The following is a 24,438-nucleotide window of genomic DNA, read 5'->3' on the forward strand; positions in this document are numbered from 1 at the left end:
TTTAGCATTGCGAATGCATTGCTTCACTCTGTTCCATAGCTTTCTATATTCTTCGAAACGCTCGGGTTTCGGATCTGCCATTTTTTGTTATGGTTTTCGGGCGCAAAACTGCTACGGTGATTAGCGCCTGGTCTGTGACTTAGGAAAAGGTAAAAAAAACAGCAGCAATGGGAACAAAACTCAAAAAATTGGAGAAACTAAAAACAGAAGGAAAGCTTTAAAAACCACTGTAAAAGGGGGTTGATTGTCCCCAAAAAGAGTTTCAAATGAATGTTGTCATCTCACTGGCACTAATAAACTCGAGAACGCGATCGGCTGAGCGCTAAAATGGAAGATATATCAGGCGACAGCTGTAGACGGGCGCGTAACTGAGTAAAATAGGGGCACTCAAGTAAAAGGTGTCTTACTGTCCACAACAGAGGAATGGGGACAGAGTGGGGAAGGATCGCCACTTAAAAGATGTCTATGGCTAAAAAGACAGTGCCATATCCGGAGTCTAGTTAAAATTACCTCCTCCCGACGAAGCGTTCGGGAGGAAGAGGTCCAAGCACAGGGAAGAGCTTTCACGTCCCGCAATTTATTATTCGCAAGTGCCGACCAATGTGCGTGCCATAAAAAAGCGACACGACGACATAAAACACTCAGTAGATCGGCGAAAGGAATCATGCCAAAAGCTGGCCGAAGAAGAGAGACCGCTGCCTTGGCCGCTATATCGGCCGCCTCATTTCCACAGATACCAACGTGTCCTGGGATCCAGTGGAACGCTACAGAGACGCCCCCAAGTGGAGCAAGTGGAGGCAACTCTGAATCCGGTGGACCAGAGGATGGACAGTGTAGAGACTGAGGAGAGAATTAGAGAATCTGAACAGATAACACTGTATCCGCTGATGGCAACGGATGTATTGGACAGCCTGGAGAACAGCATAAAGCTCTGCAGTATAAACCGGGAAGCCGAAATCTATTTTAGGTGTCGCCAACAATACAGGCACTCCTAACACCAAACGATGTTTTTGAGTCATCAGTGTAAATAAATGTGGCATCCTTCATTTGTGCGCAGAGAGCAGCAAATGACTGACGACAAACAAGTGAAATCTTGGGAAACTGACAAAGGTCACGGAGCAGGCAGGTCCAGGGATGGAGCCAAGGCGGTGCTGTACCCCAAATTGTCAAGAAAGTTTTAGGTAAGCGGAAGGAAAGAGAATGGAGCAGTTGATGGAAGTTGACTCCCGATGGTAGTAGGGAGGAGGGGGGGCCTGCATACCCTAAATCCAAGGAGGCGTCGAGAAAATGTCGTAAGCCGGATTTGCAGGCATGGAAGACAGATGACTAGCATGACTCAGAAGGACAGCTCGCCGATTGGACAGCGGAGGTTCAGCAGTCTCAGCATAAAGGCTTTCCACAGGGCTGGTGTAAAAAGCTCCAGACACTAAACGTAATCCACGGTGGTGGATAGAGTCGAGACGACGACGAATAGACAGCTACAATACGGTTTTCTCCATGTGGGAACTCCAACATGCACTCTCTTCTTCTCGCTATTCCGCGCCAGGACCGGATGGTATCCACATCCAAATGTTGCTGCATTTACCATACCATAGTCTGCGTTACCTCCTTCGCCTTTATAATCGAATTTGAACCGACAGTACTTTTCCCAGACGGTGGCGGGAAGTTATCGTCGTTCCTGTTCCGAAACCTGGAAAGGACAAACATCTCCCCTCTAGCTATCTCCCCATTTCTCTCACGAGTAGTGTATGTAAGGTTTTGGAGCGTCTGGTGAATTGCCGTTTAGCTTGGTGGCTGGAGTCCCGCATTCTTTTAACACCTGCCCAATGCGGTTTCCGAAAGCATCGTTCTGCAGTTGACCATCTTGTTGCTCTCTCCACTTATATGATGAACGATTTTCTCCGGGAACACCAAACGGTAGCAATATTTTTTGATCTGGAGAGAGCATACGATACCTGTTGGAGGACAGGAATCCTCCGCACACTGTTCTCTTGGGGCTTTCGAGGTCGGCTGCCCCCTTTTTCTTCGCGAATTTATGGCAGAGCGCACACTTAGTGCGGCTGAACACTACTCGCTCCCGTACTTTCTCCCAAGAAAACGGGGTATGCTTCCATAGTCCAATGTCGAGCGCACTAAGGCGCGATAGAGGCGGAGGACCACTCGATCCGCTCCAGAGGAGGTACCATTCAGGACATGCAGGGTGTTGAGGGGTCGCAGACAGCGAACAGAAAGATAGGAAAAGTGGGATGACCAGCACAGTTTTCTGTCAAACATAAGACCCAAGAACTTAGCGAAGTCCGAAAACGGAAGGGTGACAGGTGCTAGATGTAAGGAAGGTGGAAGAAACTCTGTACGACGCCAAAAATTAACACAAACGGTCTTACTAGGAGAAAAGTGGAAGCCGGTTTCGATGCTCCAAGAGTGGAGGCGATCGAGACATCCTTGAAGACGTCGTTCAAGACGGCTGGTCCGTTGAGAGCTGTAGTAGATCGCAAAATCGTCCACAAAGAGGAAGCCCAAGACATCAGGAAGGAGACAATCCATAATGGGATTTATGGTAATGGCAAACAGTACAACACTTAGCAGAGCCCTGGGGTACCCCGTTTTCTTGGGAGAAAGTACGGGAGCGAGTAGTGTTCAGCCGCATTAAGTGTGCGCTCTGCCATAAATTCGCGAAGAAAAAGGGGGCAGCCGACCTCGAAAGCCCCAAGAGAACAGTGTGCGGAGGATTCCTGTCCTCCAACAGGTATCGTATGCTCTCTCCAGATCAAAAAATATTGCTACCGTTTGGTGTTCCCGGAGAAAATCGTTCATCATATAAGTGGAGAGAGCAACAAGATGGTCAACTGCAGAACGATGCTTTCGGAAACCGCATTGGGCAGGTGTTAAAAGACTGCAGGATTCCAGCCACCACGCTAAACGGTAATTCACCATATGCTCCAAAACCTTGGAGACACTACTCGTGAGAGAAATGGGGCGATAGCTAGAGGGGAGATGTTTGTCTTTTCCAGGTTTCGGAACAGGAACGACGATAGCTTCCCGCCATCGTCTGGGAAAAGTACTGTCGGTTCAAATTCGATTATAAAGGCGAAGGAGGTAACGCAGACTATGGTATGGTAAATGCAGCAACATTTGGATGTGGATACCATCCGGTCCTGGGGCGGAATAGCGAGAAGAAGAGAGTGCATGTTGGAGTTCCCACATGGAGAAAACCGTATTGTAGCTTTCGCGATTTTGAGAGGAGAAGGCAAGAGGTTGCATTTCCGCAGCGCGTTTCTTCGGGAGAAACGCTGGCGGGTAATTTGAAGAGCTCGAAATCTCAGCAAAGTGTTGATCCAATGAGTTAGAAATTGCGACGGGGTCCACTAATGTATCATGCGCGAGAGAGCCCAGAGACTGGGGAGAAACGAGGCGCGCCAGATAACCGTTGAATCCGACTCCAAACTTCCGAGGAGGGAGTGAAGTGTTAAATGAGCTAGTAAAGAAGTCCCAGCTTGCCTTCTTGCTATCGCGGATGACGCGACAGCATCGCGCACGGAACTGCTTATAGCGGATACAGTTGACCAATGTCGGGTGGTGTCTGAAAACGCGAAGCGCACGCCGCCTCTCACGTACTGCGTCACAGCATGCCTCGTTCCACTAAGGAACTGGGAGTCACTGGGCAATTCGGAGGTGCGAGGTATTGAACGTTCCGCAGCTGAAAGAATAACGTCTGTAATATGAGTGACCTCATCGTTGACGCTAGGAAAGTGACGGTCATCGAATATCACTAGAGACGAAAAAGTGTCCAATCGGCTTGGGCAAACTTCCAGTGTTGCGGGCAAATATATGGCAGGTGTGGCTGCAATCGAAGGACACATGGAAAGTGGTTACTCGAGTGTGTATCAGCAAGGGCGAACCATTCGATGTGCCGAGCTAGCGGAACAGTACCGACCGAAAGGTCCAAATGAGAGAAATTTGTCGTGGAGGCAGACAAAAATGTAGGGTCCTCAGTGTTGAGGCAAACAAGATCCACGTCTATCAATAGTGAGCCACACAGACAAGGATGTGGAGATCCCCAAAGCGGGTGTTAGGCATTGAAGTCCCCAACCAGCAAATAGGGGGGTGAAGCTGATGAAGGAGATCAGCTCGTGCCATTGGTGTGGACGATGGACTGTATACAGTACAAAGAGAGAAAGTGTATCCAGAAAGGGAAAGACGGATAGCAACAGCTTGGAAGGAAGTGTTTAAGGGGATTGGGTGATAATGGAGAGTATCATGGAGAAGAATGTGCTGGAGTGCCTTCATCAGAGGCGAGATCAAACCGGACTGACTGAAAATGGGGAAAAAGCGGTCGTGGGGATGCAGCTTTGTTTCCTGAAGATAAAAGATGACTGGCGAGTAGGATCGTAAGAGGATCGACAATTCATCCCGAACGGCTCGAATGCCGCGTATATTCCAATGGATAATGGACATAGGGTGGACAGAAAATAGAAGAATGTGACCAAGGTCACCCACAACGACAGCTCAGAGCTTGCGACTGACAGTGTGGAATGGCAGTCAGCCGAAGATCCTGATCCATATGTTGTTCAGGAGCAGCTCCTGCCACCAGTGATCGGCCAGTTGATCGGCCGCCAGCAATGCCCCTCGGCAACACAGGAGACGGCCGAGGGCGGCTACCGCCAGGTGGTGCTGTAGATGAGACACGCCGTGGCGAAGAAGGAGAGGAACTGGGTTTCTTATTAGCCTTCTTGGAAACAGGATGTTTAGATGAAGGAGGAACTGATGGTTGTGAATTTGGGGTACGTAAAAAATCTTCATGTGTAGGCTCTTTTTTGGAATTAGGGATGTCTGACTTTTGGGCTCGAGGTTAAGCGTTACCCGATGAAGTGTGAGCCTTAGAGTGGGCAGGCGAAAGTGGTGAGGTTGAACGGGCGATCTTTGCTCTGGCCGATCTGACGACTATGGCACTAAAGGTGAGATCACAAGTCTGCGTGGCCACCTCCTTTGTTGGCCGAGGAGAGGCAAGGACAGTGCTGTATTTACCTGTCTGAGGCACAGTGCGCTTTCGACTGGCGAATAATTTTCGAGCAGCAAAGGTCGACACCTTTTCCTTCATTCTGATTTCCTGAATGAGCTTTTCGTCTTTAAAAATGGGGCAATCTCGAGAGGAAGCAGCGTGGTCACCCATACAGTTGATGCAACAAGGGGATGGAGGTGGACAGGCACCCTCATGGGCATCCTTGCCACACGTAACACATTTGGCCAGATTGGAACAGGACTGGCTGGTATGACTGAACCACTGACACCGATTGCATCGCATAGGGTTCGGGACATAAGGGCGAACGGAAATTGTCTCACAGCCAGCTTTTATATCCGATGGGAGTTGAACTCTGTCAAATGTCAAGAAGACAGTTCGGGTTGGAGCGATGTTCGTGTCAACCCTTTTCATGACTATGAACAGCCGTCATGCCCTGGTCAGACAGGTAGTGTTGAATTTCCTCGTAAGACAATCCGTCGAGGGAGCGTGTATAAACGACTCCATGTGAGGAATTTAATGTGCGGTGCGCTTCCACTCAGACAGGGAAGGTGTGTAGCAGTGACGTACACAACAGTTTTTGTGCCTGGAGGGCACTGACTGTTTCTAACAACAAGGTGCCATTCCATAGTCTGGAACAAGACTTTACAGGACCTGCAATTGCTAAGACTCCTTTCTGAATAATGAAAGGGTTGACCGTGGAGAAGTCGTGACCTTCGTCAGACCGAGAAACAACAAGGAACTGTGGCAACGATGGAAGAACTGTCTGTGGCTGAGACTCAGTGAACTAACGCTTGTGAGCAGACATAGTGGAAGATGAGGAAACCATTGCAGAAGTATCCCCCATGATTACCGGCGTCTCCGATGGCGCTCTCCTCCCTTGTGGGGGCCCTCTCTGAGGGCACTCCCACCTTAGGTGATTGTTCACACCTCAGATCACACCTCCCAACAAACGGACAGAGGGACCAATCGGCACTTTCGGAAGGTATCAGATCGGGTTATCACCCCTCCCTGGGCCTGGCCGTTACCAGGGGGTACGTACGTGTCCTACCTGTCTACCCGGGGCAGGGAATTACGCGTTACCCTGTTACCGGCTATGCACAGAAATGCGTGGGTCAGCCTTCAGACACGCACAGGGAGGAAAAAAGAGAAAGGTAAAACAAAGAAAGGGAAAGGGAAGAAGAGAGATCTCAAACGCCACAGCGAAGAAAAGGGTAAAGACAAGAGATAAGGAAAAAGGGAAGGACAAAGAAGGATGAAGACTTGCAAGCAGAGAAAACGAAGGTGTTACATTCTCTAGCGTCCGTCTCCGGACGTAGGCACAAAACATACTCCCAGAGGGGGAGAAAGGGAAGGAAAGAGGCGGAGGTGAGGGGGGGAGGGGGGGGGGCGAGGATGGGGAAGGATGCGGAAAAGGAAGGTATGCAGCCCGGAAAGGAAGGAGGGCCACATTACCTCAGGGTCCCGTGCTCAATACGCACGCATCCACAAAAGAGTTGTGGACCCCCTGGGGGGTCAGATCTGCCTTGAAACGCCTGTGGGCAGTATCCCTATTATTCATCATTTGTTGTAATTCAGCTGTCAGCCATGGAACAGGAGATATTCTTACACGGATTGTGCGTACAGGTGCATGTTTGCCAGAGCGCAGTGAGTTTACCACCAGGTTCATTAATTTTGCCATCGATTGTAGGTTCTCTAATTATTTGATGCCATGAGATTTCTGAGCAATCTGCTGTTAGAGCGTCAAGGTCAATAAGTTTCATGTTCCTACAAGTTATGTAACGCGATTTAATCCTTGGGGACTGCACAGAGTAGGCCAAGAATATTACATCATGTGCTGAGAGGCCTGGGGCCGAAGTTTGACCAACATCTCTTACTTTGTCAGTCTGTTTCGTTGCGATTACGTCTATAAGAGTATGACTGTGCGCCGTATGGTGTGTAGGTTGTACTGGAATAATGTTCATGCTATTGCAACTAAACAATCTTCTTAGGTTTATTGCGGAGGGAGTGTCCCTTAGCAGGTCCATGTTCAAGTCACCCATTACGATGACATGTTCGTATTGACACTGAAGTGAATGTAATTCCGACTGAAGGGAATTCATTGAGCTTCTTTTTGGCGGCTTGTACACGACACCAGTCCAGAACTTCATACTTTGTATAATTATTTCAGTGAACATGAATTCAGCCTCTTTTCTTAAGCAGGGTTTGACGTACATAAGACTAACTTTGAGATGTGTTCGTATACAGGGTGTTACAAAAAGGTACGGCCAAAGTTTCAGGAGACATTCCTCACACGCAAAGAAAGAAAATATGTTACGTGGACATGTGTCCGGAAATGCTTACTTTCCATGTTAGAGGTCATTTTATTACTTCTCTTCAAATCACACTAATCATGGAATGGAAACACAAAGCAACAGAACGCACCAGCGTGACTTCAAACACTGTTACAGGAAAGGTTGAAAATGTTCTCCATTAGCGAGGATACGTGCATCCACCCTCTGTCGCATGGAATCCCTGATGCGCTGATGCAGCCCTGGAGAATGGCGTATTGTTTCACAGCCATCCACAATACGAGCACGAGGAGTCTCTACATTTGGTACCGGGGTTGCGTAGACAAGAGCTTTCAAATGCCCCCATAAATGAAAGTCAAGAGGGTTGAGGTCAGGAGAGCGTGGAGGCCATGGAATTGGTCCGCCTCTACCAATCCATCGCTTCTCCGAATCTTGTTGAGAAGCGTACGAACAATTCGACTGAAATGTGCAGGAGCTCCATCGTGCATGAACCTCATGTTGTGTCGTACTTGTAAAGGCACATGTTCTAGCAGCACAGGTAGAGTATCCTGTATGAAATCATGATAATGTGCTCCACTGAGCGTAGGTGGAAGAACATGGGGCCCAATCAAGACATCACCGACAATGCCTGCCTAAACGTTCACAGAAAATCTGTGTTGATGACGTGATTGCACAATTGCGTGCGGATTCTCGTCAGCCCACATGTTGATTGTGAAAATGTACAATTTGATCACGTTGGAATGAAGCCTCATCCGTAAAGACAACATTTGCACTGAAATGAGGATTGACACACTGTCGAATGAACCATTTGCAGAAGCGTACCCGTGGAGACCAATCAGCTGCTGATAGTGCCTGCACACGCTGTACATGGTACGGAAACAACTGGTTCTCCCGTTGCACTCTCCATACAGTGACGTGGTCAACGTTACCTTGTACAGCAGCAACTTCTCTGACGCTGACGTTAGGGTTATCGTCAACTGCACGAAGAATTGCCTCGTCCATTGCAGATGTCCTCGTCGTTCTAGGTCATCCCCAGTCGCGAGTCGTTGGCTGGAATGTTCCGTGCTCCCTAAGACGCCGATCGATTGCTTCGAACGTCTTCCTGTCGGGACACCTTCGTTCTGGAAATCTGTCTCGATACAAACGTACCACGCCACGGCTATTGCCTCATGCTAATCCGTACATCAAATGGGCCTCTGCCAACTCCGCATTTGTAAACATGGCACTGACTGCAAAAGCACGTTCGTGATGAACACTAACCTGTTGATGCTACGTACTGATGTGCTTGATGCTAGTACTGTAGAGCAATGAGTCGCATGTCAACACAAGCACCGAAGTCAACATTACCTTCCTTCAATTGGGCCAACTGGCGGTGAATCGAGGAAGTACAGTACATAGTTACGAAACTAAAATGAGCTCTAACATGGAAATTAAGCGTTTCCGGACACATGTCCACATAACATCTTTTCTTTATTTGTGTTTGAGGAATGTTTCCTGAAAGTTTGGCCGTACCTTTTTGTAACACCCTGTATACGCGCTGACCCCGCCACCTCGCTTTTTTTATGTCTGCCATAAGAAACGTGTACCCTGGGAGATGAGTAGATGCAGAGGATACGTGTGGTTTTAACCACGTTTCGGATAAGAGGAGTACGTGGTAGTTTAGTTGGTTGAAGAGGAGGCTTAGTTCTTTGTAATGTGCAGGTAAAGACTGGATGTTGCAGTGCGCTACTAAAAGCTCTGACGCGTTCCGCTGGGCAGCCTGGAGTAGGGTGGCAAACTGGCTTGTCCCTTTGTTAGGCACTGATCGCGAGGGGCACTGGCCGCTGCTTCCGCGAAGTGGCTTAACAAAGGGGTGTCCGAGATTTTGTGCGCCCTGTTTGCGACTCCACTAGTGCCAAAAGAAAGGCGATCGCAAGAGATTTCCTTAGGTTGCTGGGGTATAGAAAATGGAGTAGTGGTATTCGGTGCACGGAGAATATGACCAATACAGTGGCAGCTGTGTCACTGTATCCTCTGTCGTAGGAGGTGAAATTTAATTAATGTATTTGAAACAGCTTAGGATGGAAATAGGGGAAAGGGGAGGGATTTAAAAGACCAATGGTGCCAGCAGAGAGAAGCAAGCTTGCTTAATAGATTATCGTAGAAAGCTATGAACAATTTAAACCGAAGAGATGGGTGATTAATGAACTAAAGGAGAGACTAATAATTGCAATGGTACTGTTACAGAATGGGAGAGAAACTGAGCAAATAAAAATAGTATTAGTAGTAAATAAAATTAAGTAAAAGCTACAGCTACAAAAAAATACAAAGTTAATACAATTACATAAACAATTGGTTGATGTTACAAATATTGGGATAATTAAAAAGGTAATACAATTACAAGGCAGTATATCTGAATATAGGGATGTTACAGTTTGCAAATGTTAAGTTTGCACTTTTGGCTTGAGTAGCTTCACTTAATACTATTCAGTTCTGTCATGTTTGTGACTTTTTTCCAGCTGCTGTCTTAATGATTACTCTGCCATCCTGAGTCCACACATTCTGAGGACCGATATGGGATACTGCACTGTTTAAAATCTTTAGCCATTCGTGTGTGAAATCTTCCCTTATTTTAAGCCCTGTCCTTGCTAACTTCTCCTGGGTAAAGATACCTGCCCTTTTTCGGTATGAGACAAATTTAACTGTAATTGGACGACGTTTGGTAGCACCTGGTACTTTTCGCCCCACCCAATGCCTCCTGTCGATGTCTACCCTAGTCACTTCAACGCCTAATTTTTCACGTGCAACCTGTGTAAGCAGTTTGTGTCGTCTTCCTTATTTTCTGCTACTCCAAATAATCTTAGACTCTCTCACCTTTGGTACTGTTCTAGCTCGTCTGTTGCGGCAGATAGTTTTACTTCCAACTCCAGTGCCTTTTCTCGTATTCAGACAGACATTTTCAATGCTGTAATTTCGGCAGTATTGGCCTCAACAGTTTCACGCATTTTGGCCAATACTGCTGCCGTTAATGTATCCGATATAGTGCCTGCTATCAGATCGAGAAATACGTATATTGATTTTGAAACACCCTGTATTTCGATCGTTTGTGTGTCGCCCTATGCTTCAGTGCCATTATGACCAGTGTGCGTGTGCGGACACGCTGCTGCGACCCATTTACTAATTTTACCTGAGACCAAAACAGGTTTGCTGTCAAGTCTGCAGCCAATTTTACTTTCGCATTCATTGGACGCTTTACAGATAGCCTACCACTCGCTAATTTTGGCCTCCTTTAGTTTGTTTGTGAGGCTGTGGCTGCATTTCAATTTGCAGGGAAGTTCTCTTTGGTTTCTTGGCTTCTTTCTAACGACTGGGTTAGCACATAGCGTCTTTTCCACCGCTCACTTTCGCTCGGCACATAGTATTCTGAAGCATATTGTAGCACGTGGCTGTATCTGCAGTGCCGCTACACATGGAGGTCTGGTGTTGGCTGTAATTATCATGTGACACCGAAACATAGTATGTAAGCTAATGCGCCTTATTGCTAAACCGAATTACGCTGGAAAAAATTAGTTCCAATTATGGCCACCTGGTGCTAATATGGCACTGTACACTGTATGACAGTGTGACACCGGCATTGCCATTTTACAAGCCACAAAGTGCGTGAGTGGACTTCATCCAGAAGAGACTGAACGCTTTTAGTCTAACGTTTATGCTGGCAGCAGCAATTGCAGTGCTGCGCAGAGGATATCTCCGACTGAAACGTCGGAGGAGAGGCCTGTTATCAACTCGTTTAAAGAAGATAACGGAACTCGAAAACACCTGTGAGTTTGGTGTGGCGCCTGGAAGAGGAATGCGTCCTATACCGGTGGAAATTTACGTGTTTGCTGTTGATATAACTGACCGTACAGCATGGACCGTGGGTAGTGCTAGTGCAGTTAGACGAGAATTCTCCCTCCATGGTCAACAGTACAGAGAGATGTGGTCTGTTTTGCAAATGGTACCTGTACAGGATCCATATGGTGCAGCAACTGAGACTTCACAACTCTTTGGTTTCTGGCACAGATCCAAGTGAGCAAGCATCATTCTATGGGGAGACGAGGCACATTTTACACTACACAGTGCAGTGAATACACAGAACTGTCGAATTCGGAGTACTGTTACACCGTGTGTGGAGCTTTGAGAGCTACTGCACTCGCCGTATGTGACTGGGGTACGGATTCACAAGGACCGTTATTCTCAGTCCATGTTCTTTGAAGAGAATACACCCAGTGCGTCTGTCAAGTGTACCAAGACAGAGTATCTGAGTATCTAGTAGCGCAGAAACCGAGAAATGGACATTACTATACAAATGTGACAGTAGAAAACAAGTGCATACCAGGTGACAATTATTGAACTTCATGAAAAAACTTTAATTAGTGACAAACTAAGGCGTGCACACAGATTTAGGTTATGATAGGTTAGAGTGGCTGCCACCATTGGCAATGATGTGGCGCAGAGAGCGAAATCCTGCATGATCCACTGAAGTGTCGGAACATCTTCAAGAACAATTTGTGTCACAGTCTCCCAGTTGATTCCTTCCTTCTTCCAGCTCTATGCGCACAAATGAAGGATGCCACATTTATTTACACTGATAGCTCAAAAACATTTGGTGTTGGGAGTACCTATATTGTTGGCGACACCCCTAATCGATTTCGGCTTCCCGACCAGTGTTCGGTTTTTACTGCAGAGCTTTACGGTGTTCGTCAGGCTGTCCAATACATCCGTCGCCATCAGCGGATACAGTATGTCATCTGTTCAGACTCTCAGCTCTCCCCTCAGTCTAAGCTCTACTCTGTCCACCCTCTGGTCCACCGGAATCAGGACTGCCTCCACATGCTCCACTTGGGGGACGTCTCTGTGGCGTTACTCTGAATCGCAGGACACATTGGTGTCCATGGAATCGAGGCAGCTGATATAGTGGCCAAGGCTGCAGTCTTCTTCAGCCTCCTGTTCACATGGTTCCCATCGCCGATCTACAGAGTGTTTCATGTCGTCGTGTTGCTCTTTTATGGCATTCACATTGGTCTACACTTCCCAATAATAAATTGTGGGATGTGAAAGCTCTTCCTTGTGCTTGGACCTCTTCCTCCCGAACGCGTCGTCGGGAGGAGATAATTTTAACTAGTCTCTGGATAGTGCACTATCTTTTTAGCCATCGACATCTTTTAAGTGGCGATCCTCCCCCACTCTGTCCCCACTGCTCTCAGCTGTGGACGGTAAGACACCTTTTACTCGAGTGCCCCTATTTTACTCCGCTACGCGCCCGTCTACAGCTGTCGCCTAATATATTTTGGTCTTATGTCAAAGCGGTAGGTGGATCAAAACAAAATGTCCAGACACACTGTGACCAAAATGGTACTGAAACAGAGGATGACAGACTAAATGCCTAAATAATAAATGTCTTTTCCAAAGCTGTTTCACAGAGGAAGACTGCACTGTAGTTCCTTCTCTAGATTGTCGCACACATGACAAAATGTTAGATATCGAAACAGACGACAGAGGGATAGAGAAACAATTAAAATAGCTCAAAAGAGGAAAGGCCACTGGACCTGATGGGATACTAGTTCGATTTTACACAGAGTACGCGAAGGAACTTCCCCCTTCTTGCAGCGGTGTACCATAGGTCTCTAGAAGAGCGTAGCGTTCCGAAGGATTGGGCAAGCGCACAGGTCATCCCCGTTTTCAAGAAGGGACGTCGAACAGATGTGCAGAACTAAAGACCTATGTCTCTAACGTCGATCAGTTGTAGAATTTTGGAACACGTACTATGTTCGAGTATAATGACTTTTCTGGAGACTAGAAATCTACTCTGTAGGAATCAGCATGGGTTTCGAAAAAGACGGTCGTGTGAAACCCAGCTCGCGCTATTCGTCCACGAGACTCAGAGGGCCATAGACACGGGTTCCCAGGTAGATGCCGTGTTTCTTGACTTCTGCAAGGTGTTCGATACAGTTCCCCACAGTCGTTTAATGAACAAAGTAAGAGCATATGGACTATCAGACCAATTGTGTGATTGGATTGAAGAGTTACTAGATAACAGAACGCAGCATGTCATTCTCAATGGAGAGAAGTCTTCCGAAGTAAGAGTGATTTCAGGTGTGCCGCAGGGGAGTGTCATAGGACCGTTGCTATTCACAATGTACATAAATGACCTTGTGGATGACATCAGAAGTTCGCCGAGGCTTTTTGCGGATGCTGTAGTATGTTGAGAGGTTGTAACAATGGAAAATTGTACTTTTTTGTGGTTTTTGGGCGCAAAATTTCTATGGTCATTAGCGCCCGGTCCGTGACTTAGGAAACAGTAAAAAACAGAAATTGAAAACCAGCAGCAATGGGAACGAAAGTCATAAAATTGGAGAAACTAAAAGCAGAAGGAAGGCTTAAAAATCCACTACAGAAAGGGGTTGGTTGTCCCCAAAAAAGCTTCAAATGACTGACGTCATTTCACTGGCACTAATAAACTTGAGAACGCGGTCGGCTGAGCGCGTGTCATCTGCTGAAATCGACGATATATCAGGCGACAGCTGTAGACGGGAGCGTAACGGATTAAAATAGGGGCATTCAATTAAAAGGTGTCTTACCGTCCACAGCTGAGAGCAGTGGGGACAGAGTGGGGGAGGATCGCCGCTTAAAAGATGTCGATGGCTAAAAAGACAGTGCCCTATCCAGAGTCTAGTTAAAATTACCTCCTCCCGACGACGCGTTCGGGAGGAAGAGGTCCAAGCACAAGGAAGAGCTTTAATGTCCCGCAATTTATTATGGGTAAGTGTCGACCAATGCGTGTGCCATAAATGAACAACACGTCGACATACAACGCTCCATAGATCGGCGAAGGGAATCGATTGAATAGCTGGCCGAGGAAGAGAGACTGCAGCCTTGGCTGCAATATCGGCCGCCTCATTTCTACAGATACCAACGTGTCCCGGGAGCCAGAGGAACGCCACCGAGACGCCCCCCAGGTGGAGCAAGCGCAGACAGTCCTGAATCCGGTGGACCAGAGGGCGCACAGGATAAAGAGCTTGGAGACTGAGGAGAGAGCTGAGAGAATCTGAGCAGATTACGTACTGTATCCGCTGATGGCGGTGGATGTAGTGGACAGCCTGGAGAACAGCGTAGAGCTCCGCAGTATAAACCGAACACTGGTCAGGAAGCCGAAAGTGATTTGGGGTGTCGCCAACAATATAGGCACTCCCTACATCTAACGATGTTTTCGAGCCGTCGGTGTAAATAAATGTGGCGTCCGTCATTTGTGCACATAGAGCAGCAAATGCCCGACAATAAACAAGTGAAGGGGTACCATCCTTGGGAAATCGACAAAGGTCACGGAGCAGGCAGATCCGGGCACGGAGCCAAGGCGGTGCTGTACCCCAAGTTGTCAAGAAGGTTTTAGGAAAGCGGAAGGAAAGAGAATGGAGCAGTTGGAAGCGGACTCCCGGTGGTAGTAGGGAGGAGGGGCGGTCTGCATACCCTACATCAAAGGAGGCGAAAAAAATATCATGGGCTGGATTAGCAGGCATGGAAGACAAATGGCTAGCATAACAGAAGGACAGCTCGCCGATTGGACAGCGGAGGTTCAACAGTCTCAGCATAAAGGCTTTCCACAGGGCTGGTGTAAAAAGCACCAGACACTAAACGTAATCCACGGTGGTGGAGAGTCGAGACGCCGAAGAATAGACGGCCGAGCAGAAGAGTAGACTATGCTTCCATAGTCCAATGTCGAGCGCACTAAGGCGCGATAGAGGCGAAGAAGGACCACTCACAGTCCTCTCCCCAGGAAGTACCATTCAGGACACGGAGGGTGTTGAGGGATCGCAGACAGCGAGCCGAAAGACAGGAAACGTGGGAGGACCAGCACAGTTTTCTGTCAAACATAAGACCCAAGAATTTAGCGACGTTTGAAAACGGAAGGTTGACAGGACCTAGATGTAAGGAGGGCGGAAGAAACTCCTTACGTCTCCAAAAATTAACACAAACGGTCTTACTAGGAGAAAAGCGGAAGCCGGTTTCGATGCTCCGAGAGTGGAAGCGATCGAGACATCCTTGAAGACGTCGTTCAAGAAGGCTGGTCCGTTGAGAGCTGTACTAGATCGCAAAATCGTCCACAAAGTGGGAGCCCGAGACATCAGGAAGGAGACAATCCATAATGGGATTGATGGCAATGGCAAACAGTACAACATTCAGCACGGAGCCCTGGGGTACCCCGTTTTCTTGGGAGAAAGTACTGGAGAGAGTAGTGTTCACCCGCACCCTAAATGTGCGCTCTGCCATAAATTCGCGAAGAAAAAGGGGCAGCCGACCTCGAAAGCCCCAAGAGAACAGTGTGCGGAGGATGCCTGTCCTCCAACAGGTATCGTATGCTCTCTCCAGATCAAAATATATTGCTACCGTTTGGCGTTCCCGGAGAAAATCGTTCATGATATAAGTGGAGAGAGCAACAAGATGGTCAACTGCAGAACGATGCTTTCGGAATCCGCATTGGGCAGGTGTTAAAAGACTGCAGGATTCGAGCCACCACGCTAAACGGTAATTCACCATACGCTCCAAAACCTTGGAGACACTACTCGTGAGAGAAATGGGGCGATAGCTAGAGGGGAGATGTTTGTCCTTTCCAGGTTTCGGAACAGGAACGACGATAGCTTCCCGCCATCGTCTGGGAAAAGTACTGTCGGTTCAAATTCGATTATAAAGGCGAAGGAGGTAACGCAGACTATGGGTTGATAAATGCAGCAACATTTGGACGTGGATACCATCCGGTCCTGGGGCGGAGGAGCGAGAAGAAGAGAGTGCATGTTGGAGTTCCCGAAAGGAGAAAACAGTATTGTAGCTTTCGCGATTTTGAGAGGAGAAAGCAAGAGGTCGCACTTCCGCTGCACGTTTTTTCGGGAGAAACGCTGGCGGGTAATTTGAAGAGCTCGAAATCTCAGCAAAGTGCTGACCCAACGAGTTAGAAATTGCGAAGGGGTCCACTTATGTGTCATGCGCGACAGTGACCCCAGAGACCGGGGAGAAACTAGGCGCGCCTGAGAGCCGTCGAGGCCGACTCCAAACTTCCGAGGAGGGAGTGAAGGTGTTAAATGAGCTAATAAAGAATTTCCAGCTTGCCTTCTTGCTATCGCGGATGACGCGACGGCATCGCGCACGGAACTGCTTATAGCGGATACAGTTGGCCAAACTAGGATGGTGTCTGAAAACGCGGAGAGCACGTCGCCGCTCATGTATTGCATCACGGCATGCCTCGTTCCACCAAGGAACTGGGGGGCGCCGAGGCAATTCGGAGTTGCGTGGTATTGAATGTTCCGCAGCTGTAGGAGTAACGTCGGTAATATGTGTGACCTCATCGTCGACGCTGGGAAAGTGACGGTCATCGAATGACGCTAGAGACGAAAAAAGTGTCCAATCGGCTTGGGAAGACTTCCAGCGTCGCGGTCGCATGTAGGGCAGTTGAGGCTGCAGTCTAAGGACACATGGAAAGTGGTCACTCGAGTGTGTATCATCAAGGGCGAACCATTCGAAGCGCCGAGCTAGCGGAACAGTACCGACCGCATGGTCCAAATGAGAGAAATTTGTCGTGGAGGCCGACAAAAATGTAGGGACCCCAGTGTTGAGGCTAACTAGATCTGCTTGGTGGAAGACGTCTAGCAATAGTGAGCCACATGGACAAGGATGTGGAGAACCCCAAAGCGGGTGGTGGGCATTTAAGTCCACAACCAGCAAATATGGGGGTGGAAGCTGACCAAGAAGATGAAGGAGATCAGCTCGTGCCATTGGTGTGGACGATGGAATGTATACAGTACGAAGCAGTACGAAGAGAGAAAGTGTATCCAGAAAGGGAAAGATGGACGGCGACAGCTTGGAAGGAAGTGTTTAAATGGATTGGGTGATAATGGAGATTTTCATGGAGAAGAATCATGAGTCCTCCATGTGCTGGAGTGCCTTCAACAGAGGGGAGATCATATTGGACGGACTGAAAATGAGGGAGAACAAAGCAGTCATGGGGACACAGCTTTGTTTCCTGAAGACAGAAGATGACCGGAGAGTAGGATCGTAAGAGGATCGACAATTCATCCCGATTGGCTCGAATACCGCGGATATTCCAGTGGATAATAGACATAGGGTGAACAGAAAATGGAGGAGTGTGACCAAGGTCGCTGTACACTCAACGACTGCTCTGAGCTTGCGACCGACAGCATGGAATGGCATTCAGCCGAAGGCAGAAGATCCTGATCCATAGGTTGGTCAGGAGCAGCTCCTGCCACCAGCGATCGGCCGGTTGATCGGCCGCCAGCAGTGCGCCTCGGCGACACAGAAGACGGCCGAGGGCGATTTCCGCCAGGTGGTGCTGTAGATGGGACACGCCTTGGCGGAGAAGGAGAGGAACTGGGTTTCTTTGTAGCCTTCTTGGAAGTATGATGTTTAGAGGAAGGACGAACCGATGGTTGGGAAGTTGCCGTACGTAAAATCTCTTCACGAGTATGCTCTTTTTTCGAAGTCTTGGTGACTGACTTTTGGGCTCGAGATTTAGCAGAACTCGACGAAGGGTGAGCCAGAGAGTGAGCAGGCGAAAGTGGTGAGGTTGAACGGGCGATCTTTGCGCTGGCCGATCTGACGACCGTGGCACTAAAGGTGAGGTCACAAGTCTGCGTGGCCGCCTCCTTTGTTGGCCGAGGAGAAGCAAGGACAGTGCTGTATTTTCCGTTCTGAGGCACGGTGGGCTGTAGACTGGCGAATAATTTTCGAGCAGCAAAGGTAGACACCTTTTCCTTTACTCTAATTTCCTGAATGAGCTTTTCGTCCTTAAAAACGGGACAATCTCGAGAGGAAGCAGCGTGGTCACCCATACAGTTGATGCAGCGAGGGGATGGAGGTGGACAAGCACCCTCATGGGCATCCTTGCCACACGTAACACATTTGGCCGGATTGGAACAGGACTGGCTGGTGTGATTGAACCGCTGACACCGATAGCAACGCGTAGGCTTTGGGACATAAGGGTGAACGGAAATTGTCTCACAGCCCAGTTTTGTATTCGATGGGAGTTGAACTCTGTCAAATGTAAAGAAGACAGTTCAGGTTGGAACGATGTTCGTGTCAACCCTTTTCATGACTATGAACAGCCGTCACGCCCTGGTTAGACAGGTAGTGTTGAATTTCCTCGTCAGACAATCCGTCGAGGGGGCATGTATAAACGACTCCACGTGAGGAATTTAATGTGCGGTGCGCTTCCACCCGGACAGGGAAGGTGTGTAGTAGTGACGTACACAACAATTTTTGTGCCTGGAGGGCACTGACTGTTTCCAACAACAAGGTGCCATTCCATAATCTGGAACACGACTTTACAGGACCTGCAATTGCTAAGACCCCTTTCTGAATAATGAAAGGGTTGATCGTGGAGAAGTCGTGACCTTCGTCAGACTGAGAAACAACAAGGAACTGCGGCAACGATGGAAGAACTGTTTGTGGCTGAGACTCAGTGAACTTACGCTTGTGAGCAGACATAGTGGAAGATGAGGAAACCATTGTGGAAGTATCCCCCATGATTACCGGCGTCTCCGATGGCACGCTCCTCCCTTGTGGGGGCCCTCTCTGAGGGCACTCCCGCCTTAGGTGATTGTTCACACCTCAGGTCACACCTCCCGACAAACGGACGGAGGGACCAATCGGCACTTTCGGAAGGTATCAGCTCGGGTAATCACCCCTCCCTGGGCCTGGCCGTTACCAGGGGGTACGTTCGTGTCCTACCTGTCTACCTGGGGCATGGAATTACGCGTTACCCCATCACCGGCTACGCACGGAAATGCGTGGGTCAGCCTTCAGACACGCACAGCGAGGAAAAAAGATAAAGGGAAAGGAAAGAAGAGAGGTCTCAAACGCCGCAGCGGAGAAAAGGGTGAAGAGTAGAGGTAAGGAAAAGAGAAGGACAAAGGAAGGATGAAGACATACAAGCAAGGAAGGCGAAGAATGCGGTACATTTACATGCGTCCTCCTCCAGACGTAGGCACAAACCATACTCTCAGAGGGGGAGAAAGGGAAGGAAAGAGCCAGAGGTGAGGGGGGGGGCCAAGATGGGGGATGAGGAAGGATGCGGAAAGGGAAGGTATGCAGCCCGGAAAGGAAGGAAGGCCACATGAGCTCGGGGTCCCATGCTCGCTACGCACGTATCCACAAAAGAGTTGTGGATCCCCTGGGGGTGGGGGGGGTGGGGGGGGGGAAATTGTACTGAAAAGCAGGAGGATCTGCAGCGAATTGACGCATGGTGCAGGGAATGGCAATTGAATTTCAATGCAGACAAGTGTAATGTGCTGCGAATGCACAGAAAGAAAGGTCGCTTATCATTTAGCTACAATATAGCAGGTCAGCAACTGGAAGCAGTTATTCCATAAATTATCTGGGAGTACACATTAGGAGTGATTTAAAATAGAATGATCATATAAAGTTGATCGTCGGTAAAGCAGATGCCAGACAGATTCATTGGAGGAATCCTAAGGAAATGCAATCCGAAAACAAAGGAAGTAGGTTCCAGTACGCTTGTTCGCCCACTGCTTGAATACTGCTCAGTAGTGTGGGATCCGTACCAGATAGGGTCGATAGAAGAGAGAGAGAAGATCCAACGGAGAGCAGCGCACTTCGTTACAGGATCATTTAGCAATCGCTAAAGCGTCACGGAGATGATATACTCCAGTGGAAGACTCTGCAGGAGAGACGCTCAGTAGCTCGGTATGGGCTTTTGTTGAAGTTTCGAGAACATACCTTCCCGAGGAGTCAAGCAGTATATTGCTCCCTCCTACGTATATCTCGCGAAGAGACCGTGAGGATAAGATCAGAGATTAGAGCCGACACAGAAGCATACCGACAATCCTTTCCATGAACAATACGAGACTGGAATAGAAGGGAGAACCGATAGAGGTACTCAAGGTACCCTCCGCCACACACCGTCAGGTGGCTTGCGGAGTATGGATGCAGATGTAGATCTTCCATTTTAGCAGAGGACACGCACTCTGCCGATCGCGTCCTCGAGTTTATTAGTGTCAGTGAGATTACATCAGTCATTTGAAGCTCTTTTCGGGGACAAGCAACCCCCCTTCTATAGTGATTTTCTAAGCTTTCCTTCTGTTTTTTAGTTTCCCACTTTCTTTTCGCTCCCACTGCTGCTGATTTCCAATTGGTTTTTTTACCTTTTCTTAATCCACGGACAAGGCGTTGATGACCGTAGCAGTTTTGCGCCCTAAAACTGTAACAAAAACAAAAAACTTATCACGAACACTACCCGTCCTCTCGAACTTGCAAATAAAGTTCTTGATTGTTAGCACACTTGCACCCGCTGTCTTCAGCTTCAACGCGGTCGCGAACTTCCTTTGAGCCGCAGCAAGGCCCTTATTACTCGCATAGTAGGGCTTCACAAGCGCTATAACCTCGGGCACGCTGTACTGCGATATTTTCACGTGCAAATGGCCGACAACAAGGCGCATGCACATGCGCATACCAGCTCCCATCATGCCCCTAGGCTAACCGTGCAGTTTGAACGACCTAGCACAAACCGATCTTAACTTATGACTATATTTCATATAGGTCAACAATTGCCACACTGTATATTTTCTTTAATCTGAAATGCTCAGCTTGCTGCATCCTGTGTGAACACAGCCGGCAGAAAAGCGGCGTGACTATTGCGTGCGCTGATAGCGCATAAAATGTTGCGTAGTGAGTACCTGCTTTCTGGTGCCTGTGCCTCAGCAGACTCTTTCGCTGCAGCCTCGGGCGCCGCCGGCTGCCCCACGCCTGCTCCGTCGCCAGACTCCAGCTGCCCGCCCTGGCCACCTGCTAGGCTGCCTCTCCCAGACTCTGCCATCACAGTCACAGTCTGAAACATATACATCGGATATCGGTGGGTCTATATAGTTTCCACAGGATGGCAATCACCTGTTGGACGATTTCTAATTGACAGGTTTGTCATTTTGATGTGTTTAAATGGAATAAACTACTAGGTCCACCCCCCCCCCCCCCCCACACACACACACACACACACACACACACACACACACACACACACACACACACACACGAGAATAATATAAATCACCTATAGTGTTTAATTTTATTGCCTCATCAAGTTTCAAGATTTCCACTTTTCTGAAGATTTTAGTAGTTAATCACACAGCACACATTTACAGAACACTTTGTAAGTAGGCTGTTTAGGTTTTTTTATTGGTAACGCCACCTCTGTATGAAAATCACTGGCTGTGTGGTGTGCAGTCTGTGGCTAGTTTGCATTGTTGTCTGCCATTGTAGAGGGGCAGCTGGATGTTAACAGCGCGTAGCGTTGCGCAGTTGGAGGTGAGCCGCCAGCAGTGGTGGATGTGGGGAGAGAGATGGCGGAGGTTTGTAATTTGTCATGAACTGATATATATATTATGACTTGTGATGATATTAAGGTAAATACATTGTTTGTTCTCTATTAATATCTTTCATTTGCTAACTATCCCTATCAGTAGTTAGTGCCTTCAGTAGTTTGAATCTTTTATTTAGCTGGCAGTAGTGGCGCTCGCTGTATTGCAGTAGCTTGAGTAGCTAAGATTTTTGTGAGGTAAGTGATTTGTGAAAGGTATAGGTTAATGTTAGTCAGGGCCATTCTTTTGCAGGGATCTTTGATAGATTGCGTTGCGCTAAAAAATATTTTATGTCAGTTTAAGCACAGTCATGTATAAATTGTTCAAAGTGGAAGTTTCAACTTTGCCATATCAATATATGTTTTATTGTCACTTGCTCTGCTTAAAATACTTAAAAAATTAAATATTTATGTTTTGCCATTTTAAAAATGAGTGTTTAAAGAGTGACTTTGGAAAGTTTATTATCCATGCCGTATCTTGCTGAATTCTGTGCCCAGCAAAAAAAAAATTTATCAGAGTTTTATTTTAGTTTCCTCAACAGTTTTGTGCTGTTATGCCGAACTTCAGGGAGCCTTAATCTTTTAGCACAGTTTATAAGCTTTTAAATAAAAACACTAGGTATGAAACACACACCCGACCGTTCATCTGTGAAGCCTATTATAAAATAGTCCCGTCGCAAAGTTGACTATTTTGTGTGTACATGCTATGTACACTAACATTTTGTGCCACCGTTCAAAACTGAATAGTGAGAAATGAGGTAAGCCATCGTTCACTGGAAAATTACACCAGGGGTCTACATGCCTCTTACGGTGGCTACAATGGTCCTAAACACGTCGTGGCAGTAAAACCTTCTGGAAAGGTATCTGTAGCTGGATGCGGTCTCTTTCAGAAGTCTAACTTAAATTGCGTTGGAAAGTTCAGTAATGTGCTAAATTCAACCTATGGTGGAACAGCTGACAAACCGATTGCCTTCAGGAGGTAGTGATTACAGAACAGTTGGAAACTGGTTCCACACACTTAGATCGTGGCCTGGACGGATCGAGCGAGATGGCGCACACTGAACTCGCATTCGGGAGGACGGCGGTTCAAACCCGTGAGCGGCCGTCCTGATTTAGGTTTCCTGTGATTCCCCTGAAGCAATCCAGGTGACGGCCAGGGTGGTTCCTTTCAAATGGCACGGCCGATTTCCTTCCTCGTCCTTTGCTAATCCGAGCGCGTGCTCTTTTTGTAACGACCTCTAATGTCTACGGCAGTTTGAGTCCTAACAGTCCTTTACCCGTTTACATAGGAGCGAATGGAACCGAACACAAGTCGGCGAGCATTCTCAGATCGATTCGTCAGTGTTCACTAGCATTAACTGGCACCTGAACAAGCCGTTACACTATGGTGATGAGGGTGGGGGTCCGGGGGGCAAGCGAAATCTATGTAACAAGCATAAGGCGTGAGCGCTGCGCCACCGTTCTCTGCAGCTAGTAATTCGCACACACGATACCACGCCACAGTGAAAGCCACGACAGGAAACATTAGTGAAAGAGAATTTTGAATGTCGTGCACGCTGTTTCTGATGAAGAAAGAAAAAGTAGCGTAGGTAGAAGACTATTTAGTTGGCTTTATTTTTACCTAAGAGTGATGTGTGTGTGGAGACGGCAGTAAAACTTAACTACAACTTCCCTTAGAATCAGTTCAGAACTGTGACTGTGTGTCGGTTGAAGTTTTCCTTTGACTTCCGGTAACAGGACGGAATTTAAAAGCACAACAGTAATTACCGAGCACGAACATATCCTAAAGAAAAGCGGGCACTTACACTTTGTGTTAGCAGCTGGAATCAATGTTAATGATTGTTTCGCATTTCCCTAGCTGCTACATCTCATAGCTTCGGATGTCTGCGCCGACATACGCAAAGTATTTCAAGGATTTTATTGAACGTGTAAGGGATATAACGTTAATAAATTATCATCAACGGACTATAAATACTCACGCGTCACACTACTCGATATCTGCTATACAGGGTGATTCACGAAGATATGCAAATATTTTAATGTTATTCTACACGTAGAACTAAAGCAAAAAGTTCATACGAAGATAGGTCCGCAAATGTTTAGTTACGGCTAATAAAAGATTTTGCCTGACATTCAGCAACTTTGCTAATATGAAGGAATCGCAAAACCGCACGAGGTCAAAGTAAAGCAGAATTTCCATTTATTTTTTTACTGATCTGGTGAATCTAATAAAACATGTCCCAGGCGTGTGTCTGCAGTAGTTTTCCACAACATCCAGAGAAGCAAAGATTATACAACTAAATTTGTTTACTTCCCATTAAGAATGTAGAAACTTTTATGTCATTGTTGTCAACCGCTAGTTGTTTCTGTCGTTTCCTAACCTTGAAACGAGTTAGTTTTCTGTATTGCTTAATGAAAGAACATAATAGTTTATGTGAAACCACATAGTAACTTTTGTAGCTCTTAGATGATTTATGAAAGAGGGATGCCTTTGAAATTTACGATAGAGGAATACGCCGATATGGTGTTTATGACAAATGTGATAAAGCTACGGCTGCAGTTAACGAATATCGCTTACGTTATCCAACTCTGAGGATTCCGAATGCACGGACCATTAGTGGAGTATTTCGAATGTTGCTTGAGATATATTCTCTACCTAGCGTTCATAATGAGTACGAGTGCTCAATACGCGAAGACGACGAGGATATTATGGATGCTGTTCATCGTAGCCCGGA

The 24,438-nt window shown here is 47.5% G+C and overlaps 1 protein-coding gene across 1 annotated transcript in view; it reads right to left on the bottom strand.

Annotated features, from left to right (window-relative positions):
• LOC126426487 (ankyrin repeat domain-containing protein 39-like) overlaps positions 1-24,438 on the bottom strand; it is a 105,896-nt gene that overhangs the window by 50,661 nt on the left and 30,797 nt on the right. The window contains exon 2 of the mRNA XM_050088397.1: positions 21,027-21,178. Within this exon, the coding sequence (XP_049944354.1) occupies positions 21,027-21,178 (152 nt within the window). The remainder of the gene's footprint in view (positions 1-21,026; positions 21,179-24,438) is intronic.

The sequence above is a fragment of the Schistocerca serialis genome, chromosome 11 (assembly GCF_023864345.2).
Source record: "Schistocerca serialis cubense isolate TAMUIC-IGC-003099 chromosome 11, iqSchSeri2.2, whole genome shotgun sequence".
In the NCBI taxonomy this organism is placed as follows: domain Eukaryota; kingdom Metazoa; phylum Arthropoda; class Insecta; order Orthoptera; family Acrididae; genus Schistocerca; species Schistocerca serialis.